The sequence below is a fragment of the Martes martes genome (assembly GCF_963455335.1).
Source record: "Martes martes genome assembly, chromosome: 17".
NCBI classification, from domain to species: domain Eukaryota; kingdom Metazoa; phylum Chordata; class Mammalia; order Carnivora; family Mustelidae; genus Martes; species Martes martes.
Genome location: NC_137905.1, coordinates 2,453,267 through 2,477,759, shown reverse-complemented (window position 1 = coordinate 2,477,759; position 24,493 = coordinate 2,453,267). Strand labels below are relative to the sequence as shown.

Genomic DNA, 24,493 nt, shown 5'->3' with positions numbered 1-24,493 from the left:
CGCCCTCAGCACCAGCCGCAGTGAGCCCTGCCCCGACGGAGGGACCGAGGGGCGAGGCCGGGAAGTGAGGCCCAGTCTGGACTGCGGGAGGGAGGATTCTGGAAGTCCCACCACCACGAGGCCTCCAGACTTGCTCCCACCCAGGAGCAGACACTGCAGGTCTGAGCTGGGCAGGTCCACAGAACCAGACAGACCACCAGGCCTGAGTCAGAGCCAGAAAAAAGGTCATTTGCAAAAGCTTCCCACACTGAACGTCCTGCCCCGATGCGTGAGAATCTCCAAGGACTGACATTTGCCATCTCTGATCATGTCATTCCCTATCGAGTTGCAGAACGGCACGTGCCCAGGTATGCAGACACGCACCTGAGGCTCCCCTACTGCCACTTGACCGCAACAGACTTACCCCACCTCACAGCAGCACAGTGGCCAGTAAAGGGGGTGCCACGCAGGGGAAGATGGCCAGACCGATCCGGGTCCCCCGCCACCTTCCCCGAATCAAGCACCACATGGGCACAGACAGTCCTTAAGTTGAGTCATTCAGGTTCCTTATGGGGACGTGCGCTACCCAAACCCTTCTGCCTCCAGGCTTCCAACCACAACCTCTGCCTTTCCAAAGCCTCACCTGCAACCAATTCCCGGCTGGAACCTGCCCGGGGGTGCTGACTGCCTGCTCTGCCCTAAGGCATGCCCAATGGGGCTGGTTTGCACGGGCTCTGCACGCTCGCCCACCCAACTGGAAACAGTTTCCAAGGGGGAAACGACGTACGCTGGATGCCTGGCTGTGCATCCATCCTGGCTGATGCCTCACCCAGGCCACTGCCAAGCCGTTCGGCCCCACAGGTCCCTGGGGCCCTGCCTGACGCCAGAGACAGGAACCCACAGGAACGGAGCCGACAGCCGCGGCTAGCGGAAGCCATGGAGAGGCCCGCGCTCCCGAAGCAGGTGCCACTGTCTGGGTTCAAGATGAGTTTTTCATCAGAAAGGCTCATCTTCAGTCTGAGTAGGCTGAAGGGACAAGAGGCGGCCTCGGGCGGAGTGGCCTTAGGGCGAGCCTCGGGCTGGGGCGGAACATGGAGTGCGGTCACCGGTCACCGCGCGCCCCCGGTCACTGGTCACCGCACGCCCCCGGTCACTGGTCACCGCACGCCCCCGCTGGCCTTCACTCGGCTCTCCCTGAGGCTTCACGCCTTGGCTACGCCACGCCGGAGCGGCCATGCCTGCCACAGGACACACAGGGACAGCCACAAGGGGGCAGGGGGTGACAGCGCCTGGAGGCTCTGTCCTTTGAAAGACACGAAAACTGGGACGGCGCCTTGGGCCCTGCTGGACGGATGTGGGACGTGAGCCATGGTGTCTCCGACAGCCGGCCAGAGGGAACCCCCTTCTCGGCTCGCCTCCCTCCCGAGTCGGGAGGCCGGTAAGAACCCCCTCACGAGCCTATGGTTTAGGGACATGCCCCAGAGCTCATCCACTCTACGATTCCGGGAAGCAAAGGGAGTCCAGAGTTGCCAAAAGTACTGAAGCTAGAGCAAGAGGGACTTTTTATTTTTTAAAAAAAGGCCAGTCAGGGAGAAATTCATCAGGAACACATGTTTCATGGGACGTCTCACGTTGGTCTCTACAGGAAGGCACCACAAAGCTGCCCCCTTCCCTGGGGTCCCTCGCCCCAGTGTGGGGGCCCGGCGCAGTCCACCCGGCAAGGACGAGCGTCACAGAGGGGGCCGGGCGGTCTGCCTCGCCTGTGAAGCCGCCCCGTGGAAGCTGAGCGCGGGGACAGCTCTCCGCGGGGACAGCTCCCTGCGGGCCGGACGCGGAGCTGCTACGAACGCTTGGGGGTCTGCGTGCATTCCGGCTCTGTTCTCAGGAGACACTAAGATCAGCAGAGACCTTACAGTGGCCCAAAAGCAGGTGTCAGCGGGACACACAGGCACAGCACCCGCAGAAGCGTCAGTCCTCGGGGTCCCCGCCCTGGAGGATCCCAAGAGGCCCTGGTGTCCACAGTGCCTTCCATCCATGGGCGCGACGTCTAGAAAGCTGCCCTGCGACCTGCAGAGGGGGGCCAAGGTCTTCTGTGCATCGACTCTGCTGCTCAGGCCTGCAAACAGCAGCACCGGGTGCGCCCTGCGCATGGGGAATGCGGGGCTGTTTCGGACGTGGCCCTGCCGAGTTCCGGGGCAGGTCCTGGGACAAGTGGCTGAGCTCGGGGTTCTGACGCCAGCGCGTGGCCAGGAGGTGGGTGGGGGGTGTGCGAACAAATGCCCGCGTGGGACTGGCTGCGGGGAAGGTCCTGACTCTAAAGCTGCAGGGACCAGGGCGAGGAAGCCGCCGTTGCCTACGGCCCGCATCACGGGCCCCCTGCGCTGCTGCCCAGACACGTCCAAAATCCAAGCACGTTAGTAGAGAAATGGGAATTCAGTCCAGGGTCCTGGCCCAGCATTCCAGACCCTCCCGGAGCTCCCTTTATGCACACACTGCCCCCCACCCAGACTGCCCTCGCCCCAGGCCCCTGCCAGCCTGCAGCCGCTTTCCCTTGCCTCCAGCTCGCACGGCCCACACACGATGCCTCTGTGCAGCCCCCAGGGTCGCTCGGGCTGTCCCTGAAATCCGCAGGCCGAGGACAAACCCAGTTTCTCCACTTGAGTTGTTCACAGAACTCCGCAACCGGCCCTCTCCATCAGTCCTCGTCTGGTTGTTTCTCTCCGTAAGACACGCTCAATCAGCCTTTCCGTGAGCTCCTGACAGGACACACGCAAACGTCACACACTCTGTACAAAGAGTCCGGGGGTGGGGGCTGGGCCGAGACTCCTACGAGGTGGGGGCTCTGGTCAGAGGCCAACTCTCCAAAGTGCATGCTGCTTCCTCTCCCAGGCGCAGGGGCCGGGGCCGTGGGAGCCGCCCCGCAGGGATGTGGCCCGTCAGGAGGTCAGGGACTGGATGTTCTTGAGCATCTCCTCAAAGGCCTGCGGGGACGGCGCCTCTGCATTCCGGAAGGTGGCCTGCACCCTGCTGTACAGGCTGAAGGATTTCAGCTCCAGCCAAATGAACCCAAAACGGTCCTCGTCGAACAGGATGAAGACCCCAGGGGTGCGCTCGGGGCTGGTGAAGCCGTGGCCGGCGATGAGGCCTGTGCCATAGAAGCTGTGCCAAAACAAGAGGGAAAGCGCCGGGAGAAGAGTGAGTGCCTGAAAGGAGCGCGCTGGGCCCTGTCCTGCCCCGTCAGCCCCCTGCTGCAGCCCCCCCATACCACGCGCCGGTCCTCCTCCCCGCCGGCAGGAAGCAGCACGTCACGGTGCCCCAGACAGCCCATCGCCTGGACCAGCAAGCAACTCGAAGCGCCAGTGCGCGGAGTCGTGGGCCCAGGTCAGGCTCACCATGCTGCCCGCCGCTCTCCCACCAGCTCACCCAGCCCAAGAAAGGGGGTCTCGGGCAGCCCCGCCGTGTACTTCTGCTCCGAAGTACAGCTCCGTAAACCCGGCCCCAGGACTGAAACCTGAATTCCCAGGACAGCTGCGTCAGCACGTCAACGACTCCAATACAGTCAATACAGATCTACTGGCACGCAACTATCGTGAGCTCAGACGGCAGAACTTTTCAAATACCCGTAAGAGCCAAGGTTCAAGTTTCAAGAGCAATGTGGGACTGAGATGAGATGCATTTATGTCTTTCTTGCCAAGAAACTGGGGCTCATAGAGATAATGAGGAGCCAGGAGATGGCCCGATCTCCCAGCACACAGAATGGCGCCCAGCACCCCGACCTCCACCCACCGTGCCCAGGCTCCCGTGGGCAGGAGAGGGAGAGCAGGCCTGTGCATGAGGGCGTGTGGTTCACGGGACTCTCAGGTGGGGAAAGTGGGACCAGAATCCACAGGGAGGCAGAGTGATGCCCGCTGAGGTTCGTACTGGGGACAGCCACGTCCCCCATCCGCGCTGTGGCTAGGCCTCGCAGACACACAGATCCAGCAGGGAAGGGGCCATAGCACACCCCTCCCGGGTCCCGAGACCACTGTGCAGCACACCCCACGCCTTCACCGCAGGGTGGGCCTGACAGCACCCAACGGAGCCCACGGGGCTCTCGGTCGGCCACAAGACACTGCGAGCTGTCCAGTCTCATAAGGACAGCAGAGCCCTTCTCTTTATGACCACTGAGAAGCTCACAACAGTCAAAATCATACTGAAACACCACTTGTGTGCCTCCTCTAGGAAAACCCGAATTCAGCCACTTTTGTGGTAATTGTGTAACACGAAGGAAAATGACATGGATTTCCCCCGCGGGAGGTAACGAAGAGCATGAGCACCGACCTCCGCCCCAGGGCCTGGCGCCGGCTCCCGAACCCAAGAGTCCCAAGGGATAGGAACACTAGGAGGGGACCGGCCGCGAACGGAAGCCTGGAACCTTGAGCAGCCCTGCCTTTCTCCAGACGAGAGAAGGGCTGGAGACGGAGCTGACAACCGGCCTCGCCTCCGTGAGGAAGCCTCCGTGACTTCCCCAAGTACGGGGTTCGGGGAGCTCCCAGGTGGGGGACACCTCCATGCACCCAGTCCCCCGGGACGGAAGCTGCTGCACGCGGGACCCTACGCATCTCCACCTGTGGCCGTCCACCGGCGTCCTTTCTCAGCTCCTTCGATGAAATGGTAGACATAGTGTTTGCTGAATTCTGTGAGCTGCCCCAGCAAATGAATCGAACCTGAGCAGGTCGCGGGGGCCCCCGACATAAAGCTGGTTGGTCACAAGCACGGCTGACGACTCGGGACCAGTGTCTGAGGGGACAGAGGCAGTCTTGCCGGGTCTGACACCGTCCCTGGGGGGGCGGCGTCAGGACTGAGTCCTGACGCCAAGCTGGCGTCATGGAGAACTGCGTGCTGGTGTGGGGGGCACCCCCGAACTGGCACCGGATGCTCAGAACCAGTCTACCCAGCAAGCCCACACAGACACCTAAATTCTCCCTCGGGAGTCAGAGCCCTGGCCACACTTACGCCACACATACCAGTCAGACCACCACCACTGGCACGAGCTGGCAGTCAGCCCGGAAGTCAAGGAAACAGACCTTTCCACCCTACTGGACAGACACGGAGGCCAGGCAGCTATGACGCCAGGAGACAGACAGGTCATCACCTCAGAACATCCCCTAAGGCAACTGTGCAGGAGAACTTTCTGCAGTGACGGAATGTTCTAGACCTGCACTGTCCAAATACATACGTGGCTGCTGGCACCTGAAATGTGGCCAGTGCGACGGAGGACCCGAGTCTGTGGTTTCATCTGTTCTGGTTTGTCGACACCTAAGAAACCCTGAAGCGTAGAGGGCTGGGGCAGGGGGGCCTGAGCGGCTGAGAACAATGGCCCGAGACGAAACCGTAAGAGCCACGGTCAAGCCAAGAGCAGGCCGGGCCCGGGGCAGGAGTGCACCGCCAGCCCTCTGCACATACTTTCTGAGCCAGGAGAGAAACCACAGAAGACACGGACGGCTGACCCTGAAGTGTGCTCAGCAGGGGCCTTACCCACCAGGACATCCAGCCAAACTCAAGCCAGCTCCCCGGGGAACAGGTACAGAAGGCCCCTCCCCACCGGCTGCTTTCAAGGCCACCTGCAGGCTCGCCTGCCTACCCTTCACCTGACCGCTGAAGCGACACAAGGCACTAGGAAGGAGGAGGCCTCCAGCCCAGCGGTTCTAGGAAGCCTGGAGGCTCCCCAGCGGTAAGAGGTCGGGAGCCTCCGAAGTCTGTGCGGCCCAGGGAAGGGTGCTGTCCTCGAGCCCAAGCTGGGACCCACACAGAGCGGTCAGGGGCTCCCCGCCCAGGTGCAGGGAGCCCCACACTGGCCAGTGCTGAGCCGGCCCCCACAGCCCGTCTCCACGCCAGGTGGGGAGGCAGGACTCCCCAGAAGGCCCGCTGCGCCCCGCCCCGGCTCTCTTACCACATCCTGCAGGTGCGGGGGTAGTCCTCGTTCCTCGAGCTCACGCCCACGGGCAACACAAACGGCTGCCCCTGCCCGGGCTGGGCACCCGCGGCCTCTGCTCCCCCGGCCTCCCCGACCTTCTCAGCAGGCAGCTCCGCGCCGGGCTGGGCAGGGCCCCGCTGGGGCTCTCGGGGGCTCTGCCGTCCTCCAGCCTCGCCGTCCTCCAGCCCGCTCTCCTGCTGCTGCTCCTGGCGCAGCTGCTCCCGCACGTCCAGGACGAGGCGGGAGAGCTCGCTGAAGTTGCGGAGGCTCTCCACGTCAGGCAGCTGGATGCGGTGCCTGAGGTCGATCTCGACCGTCTGCTGCCCGGCGGGGATGTTCGGGTCACCCTGCGGAGCGAGCACGCGGCCGTCAGCGGGGCTCAGGGAAAGGCAGCGACACACTCTGCATGGGTCCTGCCACAATCACACCCCCGGCCCTACGAGCTCACTCCAGCGTTCCCACGGACTTAGCGGCACCCCTTCTGATGTAAGAACATTTCAGAAGTCCTCAAAAAACACGTGCCCCGGCGCACTCCTCGTCTGCGAAGGCGTCTTTGAAACTAGGGGCTAACAGCACCCGAGTGACCTCGAGAGGCGCACAGACACCTGGCGGAGTGGCTTGCATGCACCTGGGACCTCCTGGTGTAAAACAGCTCCCATTCTAGAACACTGGGGCTTAGAGAAGGGCACAGACTCTCCCAGGGATGGCAGGGAGCGCCGGCCCCGACCTGTCCACCCGACACAAACGCTCCCGAGCCTGAACCTGGGAGAACCTGCAGGCCCGGCGGCCCCACCGGGGGCCCAGTGCTGGGCTCTGCACGCAAGGAGCCGTCCCAGAGCGCCAGGCTCTGCCAACCCAAGTCCAAGAGCGCAGCTCCGTGAGAACAAAGAATAGGCGCTGCGCCCCGGGACCCGTGAATGCGCCGGCCAGAAACACACCCCGACTACGTGAACGGCGAGTGAGCACGGTGTGGGCGGGGCCCCTGGAGCAGGCCCGGTGTCCGGCTGCTTCAAGACCCCTCTTCTGCTCAACAGCCCTCCGACTGTGCTCGTCAACTGCTGGGGCCAGGACGGCGGCGGGAGCCCATGTAACACTGCGGGCGGGCTCCAATGGGGTCACACCTCAGAGCCACCGGGGGTGCTCAGGGAGCCCCTCCCCACTGAATCAGAATGTCCAGGACCTGGCCTCAGGGTTTTCTCACATCCCTAGGGATTCCGCGTGTGGCCAGGACCGGGAGCCGCAGATAAAACTGCCTTGGAAATGCTCCAAATCCCCTGGAGGTGTTGTGAAATGCAAATTCTGGTTCAGTGGGTCTGGGGGCCGGGGGGCAGGGCGCACTACCAATCGGCATTCCCAGCCAACTCCCCAGCGCAGGCTGCCAGGGGTCCAGAGCCCATCCCAAGCAGCCGGGGCACAGCCCGAGCCTCGATACCACGCAGCCCATCAGACCGAGTCCACAGAGCAGGGCCCGCCAGGCGGCGCCCGGACTCACCGTGATCTTCGTGCCCCGGGCACGCTTTCCGTGGAAGCTGAGCATGACGATCTCCAGGCCGTGGCTGCCGTAGGTGCCTTTGAAGAGGCCGGGTCTGATGAGGTCATCCGGGTGGCTGGGCGGGAGGTAGATGCGGCGGTAGGTCAGGCAGTTGCTGTGGGGGGAACGGGTGGCGTGAGAGCGGTTCGGCGGTATGGAGCTCACTCGCCAAGCTGCCGCGTGAGGGCGGGCGGGAAGGGCAGGGCAGCCTAGCCCAGCCGGGCGGAGCGGGGGCACCGCGTTCCTCGCCCCCGAACGCTCGCAGGGCCCATCTCACACCTCCCCTGATCCCGCCAGGGCGGAGCAGGCGCGCACACTCGCTCTAGCAGCACGGCAAGGGAACCGGGGTGGGTGGCGCTCTCTAGGCGGGGAGGGGCTGCCGCTCCCTCTCCGCCAGCCTGGCACAGGAGCCCCGGAGATGGCGAAGGGCACGGTCACCGCGCAAGGCCTATTTCAGCGGGTCACGGGAACAGGGCATGGGGCAGAGGCCGAGGCAGGGAGAGCAGCTGAGAGAGGAGGGCCCCCTCCCCGCAGATGCGGGGAAACACCCACAGGCCCCAGCACACGGGCCGGGCTGGTCCAGGCACACGGCTGGTAGGTGATGAGAACCCGACAGAAAACTGACACCGAGGGGGCGGCAGAGGGCAGGGGCAGGGACTGTGCTCGTGGGACCACGGAGGCCGCACTCACTCGTACTGACTGGTGTAGATGAACTTCATGAGGATGAGCTCCTGCATGTGCTCGTGGAAGATGTCCTCCAGCGTCCGCCCCCACTCCTCCCGCAGCCACGTTCGGAATTCCTTCCAAAAGAGCACAGGTCACGAAAACGCCACGACCGGCAGGGAGGACTGCTCACTGTGGCACTAAGTGCACAAAAGCAGCATTCTTACAGCTGGGGTGATGCCACGGGCACATCAGTGCCCAAGTCCCAGCGGGGTGGACAGGACGGAGAGGAAGGCTGGGCAGGAGCGGGGGCAGCTGCACTTTGCTCTCCGCGTCCCTGACTTCCTTCCCGGGGAGGTCAGCCACCAAAGGAAGAAGGTGAGGGGCTACGCTCCCGCTTTCCCAGAGCACACAGGCCCAGACTTCAACAGGCAACAACAGGGACCGTGGGGTCCCTTCAGGCAAGGCTGGGGCCACAGCCCGTGTCCAGAGCTCCTAGGTAGCAGCCACGGGAGTCTCACTTCTGTGGCCACTCACAGGACATGTGGTGTCTACACCGAGCCTGGTTCAGAGGCTTCTAGGAAAGCGGGAGCACAGCAGGACTCTTGTCGCTGACCCTCGTGCTGGCCACACAGCCCAGAGCTGCTTTCTGCCACTGCCGATGAACAAAACAGGTATGGCGGGGCTGGCGGTGTGGGGCAGACGTGCCTTCACGGTTATGTTACACGTTCAGGAAGTTGATTTGTGAAAAGGGAGCTTGTACAAACACTGTGTCCTCGAAGCTCAGTCATGAATCCGTAATTAATCCACAGCTCGGTTCCTAGCTCCATACAGTGTTTCTAAGGACCGTCCTGAGTCAGCCCCACGAACAGAAGCAAATGTGACTTAACAACGACAAACCAGGAGAGCTACAGCCTGTAGGTTCCTTTAGTATGTTCCCGCCCAAACCCTGGCCACACACGGAAACCCCTCACTGCAGCGACTAGAGCACACGGCTTCGGGGCCTCAAGCTCATTACGAACGATTGACTGCACGTTTCTGTACCAGCAGCTCGAAGTTAAACAACGGAGGGTTTTAAGTCCCATTTCCAGCAGCCTCCGACAACTTATGACTTGGGAATACGTGTTAGCAGGCATGTGCACGACCCCTTCTCTGACTGCCACGGGCCTGGCGGAAGAAACCTGAGACACCCCCACAATACAGGTGCCCGTGGACTGGAGGACCCGGTACCAAGCCAGCAGTTCTCTCCAAGGTCATCCGAGGACTCAACGCCATGATAGCCCCAGTCCCACCAGGGTCTCTGTACAAACTGACAATTGTGAAATTCTTACGGAAGCGAAAAGAACCTACAACGTCCAAAACAACTGTGCAAAAGAACGAAGCTGGAGGAACCACACCGAGATCACGTCTGACTTACTCTGAAGCTGCAGGAATCGAGACAGCAGTACCAACACGGGGGTCGATAAACCCACCAATGAACGAGACAGAGAGCCCAGAGACAGACCCTGTTATCTGGTCAGCTGCCTTCCGACAAATACAGCCAGTCCACCCGTGGGAAATGAAAGTCTCTTCCACAAACGATGCTCCAGCAACTGGACATCCACACAGAGAAAAGGAACCACGATCCCTGCCTCACACCACACACAGGAAGTAATTCTGGATGGACTGTGGACCCAGACACAGCACGAAACTACCCAACTTCTAAAGAGGAGACTCTGCAACCTAGGGACAGGCAGAGTCTTCTAAGACACAGAAAACAACAAGCATAAAAGAAAAAACTTAACACATTAGACTTCAAAACCGTCCACTCACTCAGATGGAGTAAGGCCCCGAAAACCAAACGGATAAGGAAGCGCCAGCAACGGAAGTGAGCTAACGCAGCGAGTCAGCCCGGACGCTCCCGTGCTGAGTATCAGACGCGCTCCGCGCCCCCGAGCCTGGCTTGTGAGGAGTCATCATCTTATTTACTTCCCCTGGAAAGGTCAGAGTCATTAGAAATACCAATTACCCAATACCCAAATACCAGACCCAATTACTCAGAACGCAGACCTTGGAGATATGGTCATTACGAAATTATCTCCTGAGCGACGCATGCCCAAGGAAAAACACAGGGGCCCAGAACACGCAGGACAGGAAGAACACTGATCCGAGCTCGCTCACCGGGTGCCAGCTCTACGGAACCAGCACCTGTGTGTGCGCACCGGCCCAGGAGATGGGTGCACACACCCCACCCCGTTCTACAGTTTGAGCAACCTTCCCAAAGTCACCCAGCTGGTCCGTGGCAGAGTCAGAGCTACTCCCCGGGCCACGGGCTAGGTGGCCTTGTTTCCGCCAGGGCCAAGAGGAAGGCTGTCCGGAGCACAGAGGCCGGGGGCTCACCCACCCTGGTGGGCAGTCGAGGAGGCCCAGGAAACTAACAACACGTAACAAGAATTTGGAACGTCTTCTGGGCCTTTTCCCTGGCAACTCCAATTCCGTATGGTGCAAACACCAGGGAAGGTTTCTGCAGGGCGCAGGGGTTACAGGGGTGACACCTGCAGGCAGTCAGCCTGGTGTGAAGGCGTTCACGTGCCCTCTCAGTCCTCCAGACCCCACAGGGGTCCAAGGTGACGGCATGGCCCCATTTCACAGATGAGGACTGAGGCTCTCAGAGAGCAAGTCACCAGGCAGAAGGTCAGGAGGGCAGCAGGGGGAGCACAAACCCGATGTCCGGCCGCAGGAGAGCACGTTCACTCACGCAATCGCCCCATGGAAGACGGACGGAACGTGATTTAAAAATAAAGAGAGTAAAGAATTCTAATGAGACTGGGAAGCATTTCTGGAAGAGCTAAAAAGCTTTAAAACAAAACTAAACAAAAAAGACTCAAATTAGATGGAGTTAGATTGTAGTTACGAGAGTGAGAAGGTATCATTTCAGCAGTGAGACAAAGAGACAGGAGTCTAGTGCCACAGCCTCTCTGTATGACCAAGTACAGAGGCACCAGAGGCACCACGAGCGCGGCCAGCAGAAGCCCACGGCCTGGTCAGGAGGGACAAGCACAGCAGGGCTGGGGCCATCCTCCCTCCTTCCTCTCTTCCCAGTCTCTGCTCTGCCTCGCAGGCCCCAGCTTTCAGAAGCCTTGGCGGCGGCGGGGGGGGGGGGGGGGCGGTGGGCAGGACAGACACAGGGTGGGCAGGGAGGATGCCAGCTGGGCCTTGCCGTCTCTGTGAAGGAGGCCAGGGAAGATGAGTCTGGGTAGGCTTGGGGGAAGCCCCACAGAGGGGCTGCACGGTGCAGAGCACACAGGTCACCCGGAGGCATCGTGAGGGGCAGGCTGAGGCCACCGCAGCCTGAGCATCCAATCACGCCACGGCCATCTGCACCTGGCATTCAAAAGTGGACACGGGGGCAGAAACCCCGGGACTGGAGCTGGGTGTGAGCAGTGGGAGGGCCAGTGAGCAAGACGGAGCGTGTCAGCCAGAGACCTGCAGGGCAGCTGTGGCCTTCACAGGGCAAGGGTGGGAGACTCGCTGGTTCCTTCGTGGGCAGCACGCCCAGCGGGTCTGGGGCCAGCACTTCTCAGAGCACATGGCCCCCAGACAGAGGGGGCTGTCACACAGGGCCACGGAGACTGGAGGGGGACACAGCACCGGGCCAGCCCCTGGGGGCACGAGAGGACTCCCTCCTTCCTCGGAGGAGACCGCGCTCACCGCCCTGTTCCCCTGCTAGCCCTGCTGGCCGCCAGGAGCCCTCCGTTCCCTTGGGGGCGCCATGCGGCCCCAGAATTTTAAATGACCATCAGCCATCAGAGCACAAGGAGTCAGAGGGCAGGGCTCAGCCATTCAGCTCAGTGTGCAGAGCGATCCGGAACGTGGCGCTGCCCCCCCATGGCCTGTCCTCTCTCCCTGGGGCCTGACACCACTCCCTGGGTCTCAAAGACTCCACGAGAAAGTGAAGACATTTCTGACGGACTCATGAAGTGACAGGAGACCCTTTCCCCACACGACTGAGGGGCAAGACAGGGGAGGGACAGAGAGAAAAGCAGGCGGGAGATGAGGGGCAGCTGAGACGGACAAAATGACCAGGAGGCCAGACGGCAAGTTCTCCCTCTGCTCTGCCTAGAGACGCAGCATCTCCCCGCCCGCCCTCCCCTGACGGACTCCGCAGGACAGACAGACGCCTCTGACTACAGAAGAACCAAAACAGAGAAACCCCTGGATAAAAATATATGAGAAGCCAAACTAAAAGACAAAACATGAGGAAAAATACTGGCAACTCATGCCTGATTTTGATTTTCTAAGAGGAAAAAAGCTCCCATCAATCCACCAGAGACACACCAGCATCTAGAGCCACGCGGCGGTTTCCCAGAGAGCGCGTGGCGGAGGAGCAGCCGCAGGGAGCCCGGCACCGAGCCCCGACCGCAGCCTCGGTCACGGTCACAGAAATGCAAACGGACGCCACAGTCCCGAGACCAGCAGAGCTTTGCTCCCATCCAGGCTACACGTGCTCTTACGTTCCACGAAGGACTCGGGTCAGGGCTCTCACGACCAGAGAAAACAGCAATCCGCTTCACAACCAGGGAGCCCGCTCAGACGCGGCTTGCAAGACATTTTTCGGGTCCCGGTGTGTGTATTTCCAGAAACACACTGCACGGCTTTTTAAGTCCACAGCTGAGGGGCTGCTGTTCTCAGAAAACACACTGGCCCTTTCCACCGCAACGCGGCCTAGAGCACCCGCCTGCGTGACGACCGTGCGAGCCGTCGTCCTTGGCACCGTCGCGGGGAAAACTGCGTCTGCCCCGCCCGTCACCGAAACAGGGCCTCTTCTCCCTTCAAGGCATTCCCGCAAGCCCGTGTGCTCTCTGCAGACACACACGTGTGTGTATGACTTTACCTCGCACCTCCCTGCAATTCCGCGATCACGGGGAAGCCGTCGGACTCAGAACCTGAGAAATACGTGGCCGATGAGTAACTGTCAGCTCAACGAGGACCCTGCATTTCCAAAGTCCAGCTTTCTTATTTATTTGACAGAGAGAGAGAGATCACAAGTCGGCAGAGAGGCAGGCAGAGAGAGGGAGAAGCAGACTCCCAGCTGAGCAGGGAGCCCGATGAGGGGCTCGATTCCAGGACCCTGAGATCATGACCTGAGCCAAAGGCAGAGGCTAAACCCACTGAGCCACCCAGGCGCCCCAAAAGTCCAGCTTTCTTAAGAACGTTCTGGAATGGCTGTATGTGTGACCCGGATCCTCCGGAAAGGCAAACTCAAAGGCGAGGAGACAGCACCCAGTGCGGATAAAGGGAAATCCTAAGAAACTCACGGTGTGGCTCAGAGACCAGCCTCCCGGCAGCACCGCTGATACCCGGGAGTCAGCCCCAAGCCCGTCTGTGGAGAGGACACAGAGCCTCCCCGCCAACTCACATCCAAGAAGGAATCTCCAGCAGCACGGGTACTCTGGCCAAGGGGGTGAAAGAGAGCCAATCAGAGGGAACAATTCCTCCTGGGCTCGATCGATCCAAGGGGCGGCAAGGAACAAAAGTCCGTCTGCGCGGACACATGCATGGGACGCCCTGACAAAGGGTCAGATGCACGCGCCGAGCTGAGCCGGGGAGACGGCCCTTCGCTGGGCGCACACTGGCGACGTGAAACTGTGCACCCTCACGCCCGCGCCTGCGAACAGAAGGGGTACAGGCTCACCTCCTGCCTCCCGCCAGACATCCTGTGGTGGTCCGTCTGGTTGCACTTGGTGGAGAACTCATCCTTCTTCACGATCTTGAGCATTTGCCACAGAGGAGAGGGGACAGAGTTAGCCACGGGCGGCAGGGTCAGCCTCTCCCGCAACCACACCCCCCACACGCATCCCGGAGCCCAAGAAACCACCGAATCGCGGCCCATCCAAAGAAGGGAGCTCAGAGCCACCTGAGCACGCACTTCCTTCCCAGGGGAAGGTGACGTGCATCTTCCCAGGAGGACACCCTGCGGCGGGAAAGGGGGCCTGGTGCTTTCGTCATGTGTTAGGCAACACCCATGCTTCCTGGGGCAGCTGTCTGCCAGACCGTTCCCAGAGGGCAGAGCGTCTTAGTCCAAGCTCACGTTCTTGCGAAGAGGAGCCCAGAGGGGTTGGAGTCACGACAAAAACAGCAATCGGTTCCAACTGAACACACGATCCCGGGGGGCGGGGGCGTCACAGCACACGGGAAACGCACCCCAGGTGGGCCAAGCCCCCACCTCCTCCCACGTTCACTGCTCGGTGTGAACACGGGTCTGTAGCTGGGAACACCACCGCCACTCAGCCAGCACCGCATCCCACCTGCTCCGGGGACCGGGAAGGACAGAAGGGCCCCAGCCCCTCACCTGCACCCGGCTGCCAGGCCTCGGGGGCCCCGCTCACCTGGATGTGGCCGTTGTGCGGCCCTCTGTGGCCATACATGCACTCCACCGTGGCCGACTTTCTCTCCATCAGGTGGACTCTGAACAGAGGCTTGAATCGCATCGGGTCGTCCACGTGCGGGTCATGGGGGGGTAGGTACATCCAGCCAATGATGAACAAGCCGTCCACCTGCGGGGAGGAGAATGGACCTGAGTCCACACAGGGCTCGGGACGAGGGGCCAGGACGGGACCAGGTCCCCAAGGACCACCCTGGCCTCCACACGGCAGCCCCACAGAGACTCTCGGGGCCAGGAGCCCACCTAGCCACCCCAACCAGCACAGCCCACCTACCCAGTGCCCGGTAAGTAGAAGTGGTTATTGGATGGAGACGGGGCGACGGTCGCCGACAGCACTGCGCCGACACCAAGACCTTCTGGGAGAGCGAGACTTACATGCTCTAACCCAGAGGGAATGGCAGCGTGAGGGGCGGACGCACTACGCCCCGACGGCAGGAATCCTTGCCCAGCGGGGAAAGACACCAGCCGCGGCAAGGGGCTTGTCACACACCTTACGATCCCACCTGCCCGCTACTCCTTGGGAAAACTGGAAATAAAGGGACAAGTGCCCGCAGCCTTATCTACAGCAGCCGAGATGCGGGAGCAGCCCCAGTGCCACCAATGGGGGGACGGACAAAGACATGTATGTACCGTGACACGCCACTTGGCCGTCAGAAAGGATGAAATCTTGCCACTTGCGATGACACGGATGGACCTAGAGGGTCGTGTGCTAAGTGGACGGCGTCAGCCAAAGACACACTAGTGTCACCCACACGTGCAGTTTAAGACACAAGACGGAAAAAGCAGCAGAAAGAGACGGACAGATACAGAGAACAAAGAGACAGTCACCGGGGCAGGATGCGGGCGAGATGGGCGGAGGGGAGGGGCGGCGGCCGGCTGCGCAGTGAGCGGGTCACAGGGTAAGGCAGAGGCGCTTGTGAGCACAGCATAACGGACGTGTCACCCAGCTGAAACTCGCGTGATACCGTGGGTCAGCCACGCCTCAGTAAAAAATAAAATTCCGAAAGAAAAAATAGGCAAGTTTTGTTTTAAAAATAAGGTAAAAAAAAAAAAAAAAAGTAGTTCAACCTACACCTAAAAGCAAGCCTCGTGGAGAGCAGGGCCAGGTCTGAAGTTGGAGGAACAGGCTGGTCAGCATCGGACCACAGCAGGAGGCGCCCAGGCAACACCAAATACGGGGTGTCAGGGGGCTGCCTCGGGCAGCAGAGCCCCGCGAGGCACACACGGATGCCGCACACCAGCGCTGCAGACCTGGCTCTAAGCAAGCTGCCGTGCACAGGCCGTTCTGCGGCCCTCCGGAAGACGGTGCAGACCAGGCCTCAGGCCGTGTCACAGTGTCCCCGCCACATCTGCAGGGCGGGGCAGGGACAAGGCCCACGAGCAAGGAAACACCCACACCCCTTAAAGATCCGCACAGAAGTATGAACAGACGAAATGCCATGGGCCTGGGATCCGCTCTAAAAACCCTGAAAATCAGAGGCAAAGGGAGGAGGCAGGTCCCACGGGCTTTGCCATGCCCGACAACAGTTGGCGTCCACGCTGCCGTCACTCTTCCAAGGCACCCGACGGGGTGGCCGTGGAGGACGTAGGGTCAGAGTGGGGGGTGGTCCCCAGGCACAGCACGCGGCCCCTTCCCCGACGCCGGAGGGCCAGCCCCGCAGTCGGGGACCTGGGTGTCCAGCGGCTGGCTCTGTCTCACCCACTTCCGTGGCGATCCGGTCAGATCTGACGAATGCGACCTGGCACTGTTCGGGCATGACTCCGTTTCCCCTGATTATCCCCTGCTTTCAGAAGCTGCAGTATTTTTTTTAACTTTATTAGTCACCACGAGCAAGAAAAACAACGATCACCCTCCCCGCCTACAGCACGGAGGGCAGCCTGCCCACGCGGGGAGCAGTCCGGCTTGTCCTGCGGGGAGCGTTCTAAACGCAAGGCTTTCCCCTGCGATGTCAGACATAGACAGAAAGCGTGTTTCGTCATGGAGGTTTCTGCCGAATCATAAGGAACACGAAGCAGTATTTACCCCCGTCCAAAACCCCACCTGGTGAGCAAAACACAGAGTGGCCGAGCTCCCACAGTCCCCGGGCGCCCACGCGAGGCAAGCTGGGAAAGGCCCACACCGAGGCCCCGACATGCCGTTTGTGAGACGCACTTGTGGCCGGTCCCGCGGACCAGGGCCTCCGGCCTGCGGAGGGTGCAAGCACCCAGAGGGGAAGCAAGATGAGAACGCCGGCGCCGCCCACGGGCACCAGGCTTCACTCCCAGCGGGCCTTCAGCTGCAGCAACATGGGCCAGGCTCCTGGACACCCCGTCCCGGGGCTTCTATGCAGACAGCACCCGGCAGGCCGGCGGAGGGAGGATGGCCGCACCAGAGAGACCCGGCAAAGTGCCACATCCTACGGTCCAGGTGCCCGTAAAGCACTAACAAGGAGCATCTCCCTCTCAAAACACGGCTGGCAGGCGACTGGGCAGAATCTACGCAGGAGACGGCAGGACCTCCTCCAGCCTAGAACCCAGGGCCTTACACCCGATGCCCCGCCTGCTGCCACCGGCTGTGAGGGCCGCCCACGCCGCAGCCTAAACGCCCCCGAAGACACCAGGGGGCAAGCTCAGCGGCCCCGTGACAAGAACCAAGAGCCTGAAAACAAGGGACAGGCTTGAGGCGAGCCCAAGGGGGCAGGGCCTCCCACCCCTCTGCCCCAGGTCCCCGACTGCAGGGTGCTGAACTCCCAGGCCGCCATAGAGGCCAGGGCTCTCAGGCAGGATCCCAAAGAAGAGGGCCCCACAGTGTCTACAGCTCTGGATCCCAACCTGTGAGGGGCGGGAGGTGCAGAAGCCAAGCAGAGAGTGGCTGCCAAGAGGCCAACCCGCCAGGACGGAGAGGCAGGATCCCTTCCCCGGGAGCGGAAACGCAGGCCCTGGAGAGCGGCAGGCGCCCAGCCCTCTAGGGACACGCTGTGGAGGGGCCACCAGGAACGAGACTGGCCCTCACCACACCTGGTCGGCGCCAGGCACTCTGCTGGCTGGGACCCCAGGCCAGAGGCCGGGCACCCTCTGGGGGCAGCAGCGTCCACAGCCGCGTGTGTGAGCGCACCAGCAGCCCCACGGCCACGCCTGAAAACCCAGAGGGTAAGAGTGAACTGAGAACTGAACCGGAGATCACGGACTTTACAGGAAATCTGATACATTCAAGAAGACACGTAAGGAAAACAAACATCACCAAAAAAGAAAAAATAAGCCAGACTTACATCCTGACCACAGTGGAGTAACAGGGACTGCCGTGAACCCCGAGGCGACCCCGGACAACAGGCCACGCGGGGCTGTGATCCCACAGAAGAGAATGAAAGAGGTGATCCCCACGTCCCCCTGGATTCCTGCAAGAGGCACCTTCCAGACCCCAGGGCTCAGAGGCCAGGCAGAACTGGGCAGTGCTCCAACATGAGCAACAGAGACTGGAGCTCGGGGGCTGGCGGGGCTGGAGTGGGGGGTCAAAAGAGAGGAAGGAGCTGTGGGAAGACAGAGCCCAAGGATCCGCCGAGGGACCCGGGTTCCAACCACTCACCGAGCCCAGTGTCAGCTGGGCAGCATGCTGGACCTCCCGGCTCCGAGAAGCTGGGGACAGGAGTCCTCAGGGAACTCCCAGGGCAGGGCAGGGGGACCCCAGCACTGGGACCTTAGACACAGAGCTATAGCACATCCCTAAGAGACCCAGTGGTCCTCCCGAACACCCTGTCTGCCTGACCAGACCAACCCCATCTGAGGGATGGGAATCATCTAGCTCCTAACTCGTTAACAATGTTGACCACCGCAGGGAGAAGGGCAGGTGCACAGGGCCGGGGAAGAGCAGACAGCCAGAGTCAGGAAGACACGGCGGCTGAAACCAGAAACACTGTGCTCCCAGCAGCAGCCAGGCGGGGGGGGGGGGGGGGCCTCGTGGGATGTCAGTCAGGCTGCCGGCAGGACGGACGCCTGTCTCCAAGGCAGCCTCCACTCCCACTGGGCAGGCTGTCCCCTCCGGTCCTCTTCCGCGGGCCCCAGACCATGGCTCTTAGCTCATCAGCCCTCCTGGCCTTCGGTGAGCCTGATACTCGGAAGGCAGAGGGTAGAGCCTCTAGGGCCCGACCCTCGGGGTCTGTCTGTGTGAAGAGGTCCCCATGATTAGACTCAGGCTATGTGTGTTTCGCAGGCGATGGAGAGAAGTGGGGCTCGTGCTTCGCGTGAAACCAGGAGGAGCCCGAAACAGAGTCCTACTGCTGGCGAGTTAACGTGGGTCTCCAGGATGGGTACTGTTGGCCACATCTCTCCCCAATAAGGCCCCACTTTCTCCCTGTAATCTTGATCGCTAAGTAACGGCTCCCAAGAAAGTCCCCGTCCTAATCCGCGGAACCTGTGAACGTCATCACCTTACACCGCAAAGAAAGGGTTAAGAGAAGGATTAAGAGACGTGACACTGAGGATCTGCAGAGGTTTCTGGCTCATCTAGGCGGGCCCCGAATGCCATCACTTGGACCCCTGTGAGAGGGAGGCAGAGAGCGGTCTGAGACACATGGAAGGGGAGAGGCCACGTGAGGACGGAGACAGAGGTACACGGTACGGCCGCAGCCAAGGGCCGCCGAGGCCCTGTAGCTGGGAGAGGCGGAAGGATCCTTTCCTGGAGTCTTCGGACAGAGCACGGTGACCCGGAAACACCTTGGTCTCAGCCCAGGAACACCGATGGAGGACGTCAGGCACACGGACTGAGGACATCGGGCGCGTGGACAGTGAACATCGGGAGAACTGACGGGAGGACGCGGGGCACACGGACAGGGGACGTGGGGCACAAAGACTGAGGACATCAGGCACACGAAAGACGTCGGGCACACGAAGGACGTCAGGCACACTGACAGAGGACATCAGGAATACTGACCCAGGACATCGGGCACACGGAGGATGCTGGGCACAATGAAAACATCGGACGCACTGACTGAGAACATCGGGCTTCCAGAACAACGACAGAACACATTTCTGTCATTTTATGCCACCCAGTGTGTGGTCATTGGTACGACGGCCGCTGGAAGCTAAGACAGTGAGTGGTAAGGCGTCTGCAGGAGATGCTCTCAGACGGTGGAAACCACATTTCCCCAAAAAGTTGCCCACCGTTAGTGCCCCAGCCCATCAAGGACACTGGCCTGACCCCAGTACTACTATGGTGGGTGAGAAAAGATTTCAAACCGGGGCCTCACAGCCCCACTTTCGGACTTCGCTCTGAGGCCCAGCCTGGTCGTGAGGCCGCCGTGGCTGCTGAGTGACTCACTCTGACCCGACAGCCTGGCACGCCTCCCCAGCCACTGGACTGTGTCTTCCTCCCAGGACTAGCGCCCCCACATGTTAGTGGAATGACAGAAGGGGCGCTCGGTAAGTCACAGTTGGGGTGCACCCCGGGGCTCAGCGACAGGGCTGCTGCAATGACTCCATGTGGCCCCAAGGGCCCGAGCGTAAGTGTCCGAGGCTCCTGGGGCTCCTCATTTACAGCAAACTAGTGCACAACCCAATCCCAGAGGGCCCCACGGGCGTGAGCACAAGGGCCGCAGGCGTCCAGGAGGCAGGGGCCAGGGTACAGGAGGGAAAACAGCCTCACAGCTCCGCAAAGTCCAGGGACGCAGCGAGAAGGCTGAGAACCAATCACAGAATAGCCTCGGGCCCCTGACGATGAACCCGCCCTCCCACGGGCGACGGCAGGCAGGCCCCTCTGGGAAAGGCGTGCGAAGGCCCAGGCAGCACGCTCTCACTCTCGGACTTACCACCACGTTCAGCAGTCCTCCGTAGGGCCCGATGTCCGGCTGCCACAATCCCAGAATGTGTCGGTACCGATGGAGCACTACAGGGAGAGAGAGAGCAGGTCTTCACGCGGGGGCCGGCCGGGCTGCACTCCATAGTGACACGGCGGGCACCGCGGACAAACTACTCGTGATGGCTGGGGACGGAGCTTTGGACATAAATGTGGATTTCAGCAGATCGTTCAAAAAGTTTCTCAAGAATCTTAGGAAGGAAAATGTCTTTCAAAACCATAATAACACAGGCCACAGGGCCACTCTGAAGCCCAGGCTCTAAGTGACCGGCACCAACGGCGCTGCCTTGAAAGACACAGAGTGAGCACCCTTGTGAAGTGGTGAGCCTCCCATCAGTGAGGGCGTCAGAGACTGGGACACCGCTTTCCTCAGAATGGCCAGGACGAGATTTTTCTAATGCTGGGACCCTGGCATCTGCCCATGAGGTGTGTCTCTAAAGCAATCAGACTAAAAAGTATCACTAGAGCGAACGGCTCGCTCTGCTGGGCACACAAGCCCGACAGCCCTGTCCTGGCAACAGGTGTCACCACGACCCACGATGACACATCCAGTCACACATCTGGGTGTACCTGTGAGGGCGTTTCCAGGTACGATTAGCATTTAAATCAGTGCCCCGAGTAAAGCTGATTACCCTCCCTGCGTGGTGGGCCTCGTCCAATCAGTTGACAGCCTGGAAAGAAAAGGTTTTCCACAAGCAGGGACTGCCTGTCTGTGTGAGCTGGGACATCAGTCTTTTCTAACTTAGGACCTGAAACGGAAACGTGGGTTCTTCCAAGCTGTCGAGCCTGCCAGCCTTCAGACCCCAACTACGCCCCTGGCTCTCCTGGGTCTTCAGTTTAATGACAGCAGGTCTGGGGACTTCCTGGCCTGTATTAACCGCAGGACCCGACTCCTTATGATAGATTCATCCAAGAAAACTGGTTGTTTGTCGGGTGAACCCTGGCGAACACACAGGGGGAGCAGGGATGGGCTGGAGCGCTGACGCTACGCGATCACTCCACTCCACGGGAAGGGGGCCCTGGCCAGCAGGGCCAAGTGGGACACAGAGACGGAGACAGGATGGCGGCTATCAGGTCTCCCCCGCCTTGGTCTGGGGTAGAAGGACTAGGAAAGTGAGGCCAGGAGCAGCCCAGGCCTCTGAGGTACGCAGACAGGGGGGCTGGCCACCACCGAGACCCGAGGTGTCAGCCTAGGAACACAAGTTCCTAAACGAGCACGTACTGTCTCCCAGACACCTGCCATTCATCCTGTGTGCCACCTTCTGAGTCAGTTTACAAGAGGCACAGGAAATTCAGTCTGTTATCTTCCGGTCATACCCTGATAGGTTCTGTGTTTCATAAACAAACAGAAGCTCGGCAGATAATGAACTCCACGGGGACACGCACACTCGAGGGTTTAGAGGCAAAATGTGATAGTATCTGGCACTGACTTTAAAATGCATCAAAAAATAAGTTGGAACGATGGAGAGATGGTGGACGAACAGCTGTGTGATGTGACGTGTTGCGGAGGGTTGTAGGATCTGGCGATGCTAAGTGGGTATTTGCTCTGTAATCCTGTCCACGTTTCTTTCTTATAGATTTTTAAATTTTTCATGATAAAATACTGGTGAGTACAATACATGAGCCCATTCAGCGCGACCATCCCCTCCTGTCTCCCCTCCCCACCCCCCCCGCCCTCAGTCTGACTGCCAGCAACAGTCTGGTTCTTCTGAAACCAGTCTACGATCTCAGAGCCCCTGGACGGCTCAAAGAACATGCGAGACTTGGCGATTCTAAGAGTTCCCTGTTTTGCTTTAGAAGCTACAGCTCGTTGAAATAAACACGCTGCCCCCCACGTGTCTGCTTGGCGTGGTAGCCCCCTCTGGACATATGAGCTCTACACATGTTAGAAAAATCACCGTGCCCCTCGTGGCTCCCACGGATGCAATGACACCGACTCGCTCAGCCTGGGACCACCCTCAAGACGGTCCGAGGGAGAGCAGGAGCCCAGCATCGCCCCCTGGGCTGCAAGCAGGTAACCTCTGAGCTGATCCCTAGGCAGACAAGCCGTTTCCTCATGCAGGTGTAAGGTCTGTGTTTTAGGGCAGACACTTTGCAAACTACAACCACCCAGAACAGGGTCCAGGAAGAGCCCAGGGCGCCTCCAGACTGACAGTGTCCACCTGAGTCACACAAACACTAGGTGTCCACGCCGGCAGGGGGGCCGCGTTGAGTTACCGTCCAACGGCCGGGGCCCTGCTGGGAGAGCCAACCCCTGAACGAGACGAGGAGAGTGCACGTGTCCATGCACTTTCCCTCATGCTCCCACTGGACCCTCTGCCTGGCCCTGCACGAGGCTGCGGGGTGGGGGGATGGGGGGGGCGGGGCGGGGCGGGGGCTGGCTGAGATGTCCTGGCGCAAGGCGCTCCCCAGACCCAGATGAAGACCCCCACTCACAGAGCCCTCCCTGCAAGATTTCCAAGCAGCCGCTGACCAGGGGTCAGATCACAGAGACCAGGCAGGAGACCCGAGACGTGGGGGCGGCTGCGTGAGGCCCTTCGGGTGCTCTACCGTCAGGGGCTTTGGGACGCTACGGAGCTTCAGTTCACGGGCAGAGACAGCCTGAACGCGGGAGAACCCCGGTAGCCGTGACGACGGCGGCAAGGCCGCTGCTCCACCCCACAAGGCAGGAAGCAGGCCTTTCAGAATAATTCGTGTTTTTTCCAAACAAGGCAGCTGGCAGGCTGTTCCAACCACCGGTCCCCGAGGTCGGTGTGGCCATATTCAGAAAAACCGTCCCAGCTCTAAGACACCGCCCTCCCTTCCCCAAAATGGGGGAACCATCTGAGCTGGCTAAGGGACCTCCCCGCTCAAGCGCTGACGGGAAGACAGCCCGTCCTAGTCAGTCCAGTGAATTCTCATCCGCCAGCGGGAAGGCCGCTGGAGTAGGCAAGCGGGAAACTCCTGGCACAGGAGGCACCAAACCCAAAAGATCCCGCCGTCCTCAGCGCGGTGTGGGCGGGGGGCTGGCTCTCCTCCCCATGGCCCGCACACAGACAGCCGGCCCCCCGCCGGCACGGCCCTCACTCGTGCCTGAACCACCACGCTTGAGGCTGGGGAGCCGGGCTTCTGGGTGATGAGTGTTCCCGCTCGTCACTCTGGTCCCCAAGATCATCACAGAGACAACCTCTGTATCTCCCGCCACTTGCTAGTAGCTTCTGGTGAACGAAAACAAAATCAGAGCAGGAGACGTGTCCAAGCTCATCAGGCCAGAACGACCCTGGTACCGAAACCAGGAGGCCACAAGGACAGAGACCTGCAGGCCAATCTCCCGATAAACGTGGATACAAAAATCCTCAACAGAACACAAGCAGATCCCACTCAACAGTCCATTACAAGGGTCACTGACCATCATCAGATGGGGTTTATCCTGGGATTAAAAAATGGTTCAACATCCAGAAATCCAAGCAGTGACAGCACCTTAACAAAATCAAGGACAAAAATCGTACATCCTCGACAGATGCAGGGAGAGCATCTGAAAAAAATCCAGTATCTACTTAGGACAGAAACGCTCCACAAAACGGGTCGAGAAGGGCTGTGCCTCCACGGAACAAGGCCACAGGTGAGAAACCCCCAGCCAACGTCACACCCAGCGGGGAAAAGCCGAGAGCTCGCCATCTGCGGTCGGGACAAGGCAGGGACGCCCCCCCTCACCCCCTGTATCCTACACAGTGCTGGAGGCCTGGCCTGAGCAACCAGCCAGAAAAAGCAGTAACAGGCATCCAGACTGGAAAGAAGTAAATCCTTCGCCGTCTGCAGTCGACATGACACCGTTGGCGGAAAATCCCAAAGGCTCCACCGTAAGAAGCCCTCGGAACTAATACAGGAACCACGTCAAGCAGCAGGACCAGAATCGACATCCAGAGCGGGAGCAGGAAGACAACCCCAAGGGCTCCAGGATTCGGCCAGGTGATGGGCAGGTGGACTCCGTCTCCCAGCTGCACTTCCTGCCGGGGCCCCTGCCCCCTCCACGGGCACCTTCCTGTTTCCAGACTTCCCCGGGGTCTCCCCCCTCCTCACAACCCTCGGTGCATTCCCACCCACACCCACCCCGGCCGACTGGACTCTGGAGGA

The 24,493-nt window shown here is 60.7% G+C and overlaps 1 protein-coding gene across 2 annotated transcripts in view; it reads right to left on the bottom strand.

Moving 5' to 3' along the window:
- Positions 1-1,524: 1,524 nt before the first annotated feature.
- FBXO31 (F-box protein 31) overlaps positions 1,525-24,493 on the bottom strand; it is a 40,545-nt gene continuing 17,576 nt past the window's right edge. For both annotated transcript variants that reach the window (XM_080828322.1, XM_080828323.1), the window contains 7 exons: positions 20,334-20,410; positions 14,498-14,665; positions 13,804-13,878; positions 8,157-8,266; positions 7,428-7,581; positions 5,912-6,282; positions 1,525-3,138 (listed from right to left, as the gene is read on the bottom strand). In XM_080828322.1, coding sequence (XP_080684448.1) covers positions 2,916-3,138; positions 5,912-6,282; positions 7,428-7,581; positions 8,157-8,266; positions 13,804-13,878; positions 14,498-14,665; positions 20,334-20,410 — 1,178 coding nt within the window. In that variant the 3' untranslated portion in view covers positions 1,525-2,915. The remainder of the gene's footprint in view (positions 3,139-5,911; positions 6,283-7,427; positions 7,582-8,156; positions 8,267-13,803; positions 13,879-14,497; positions 14,666-20,333; positions 20,411-24,493) is intronic.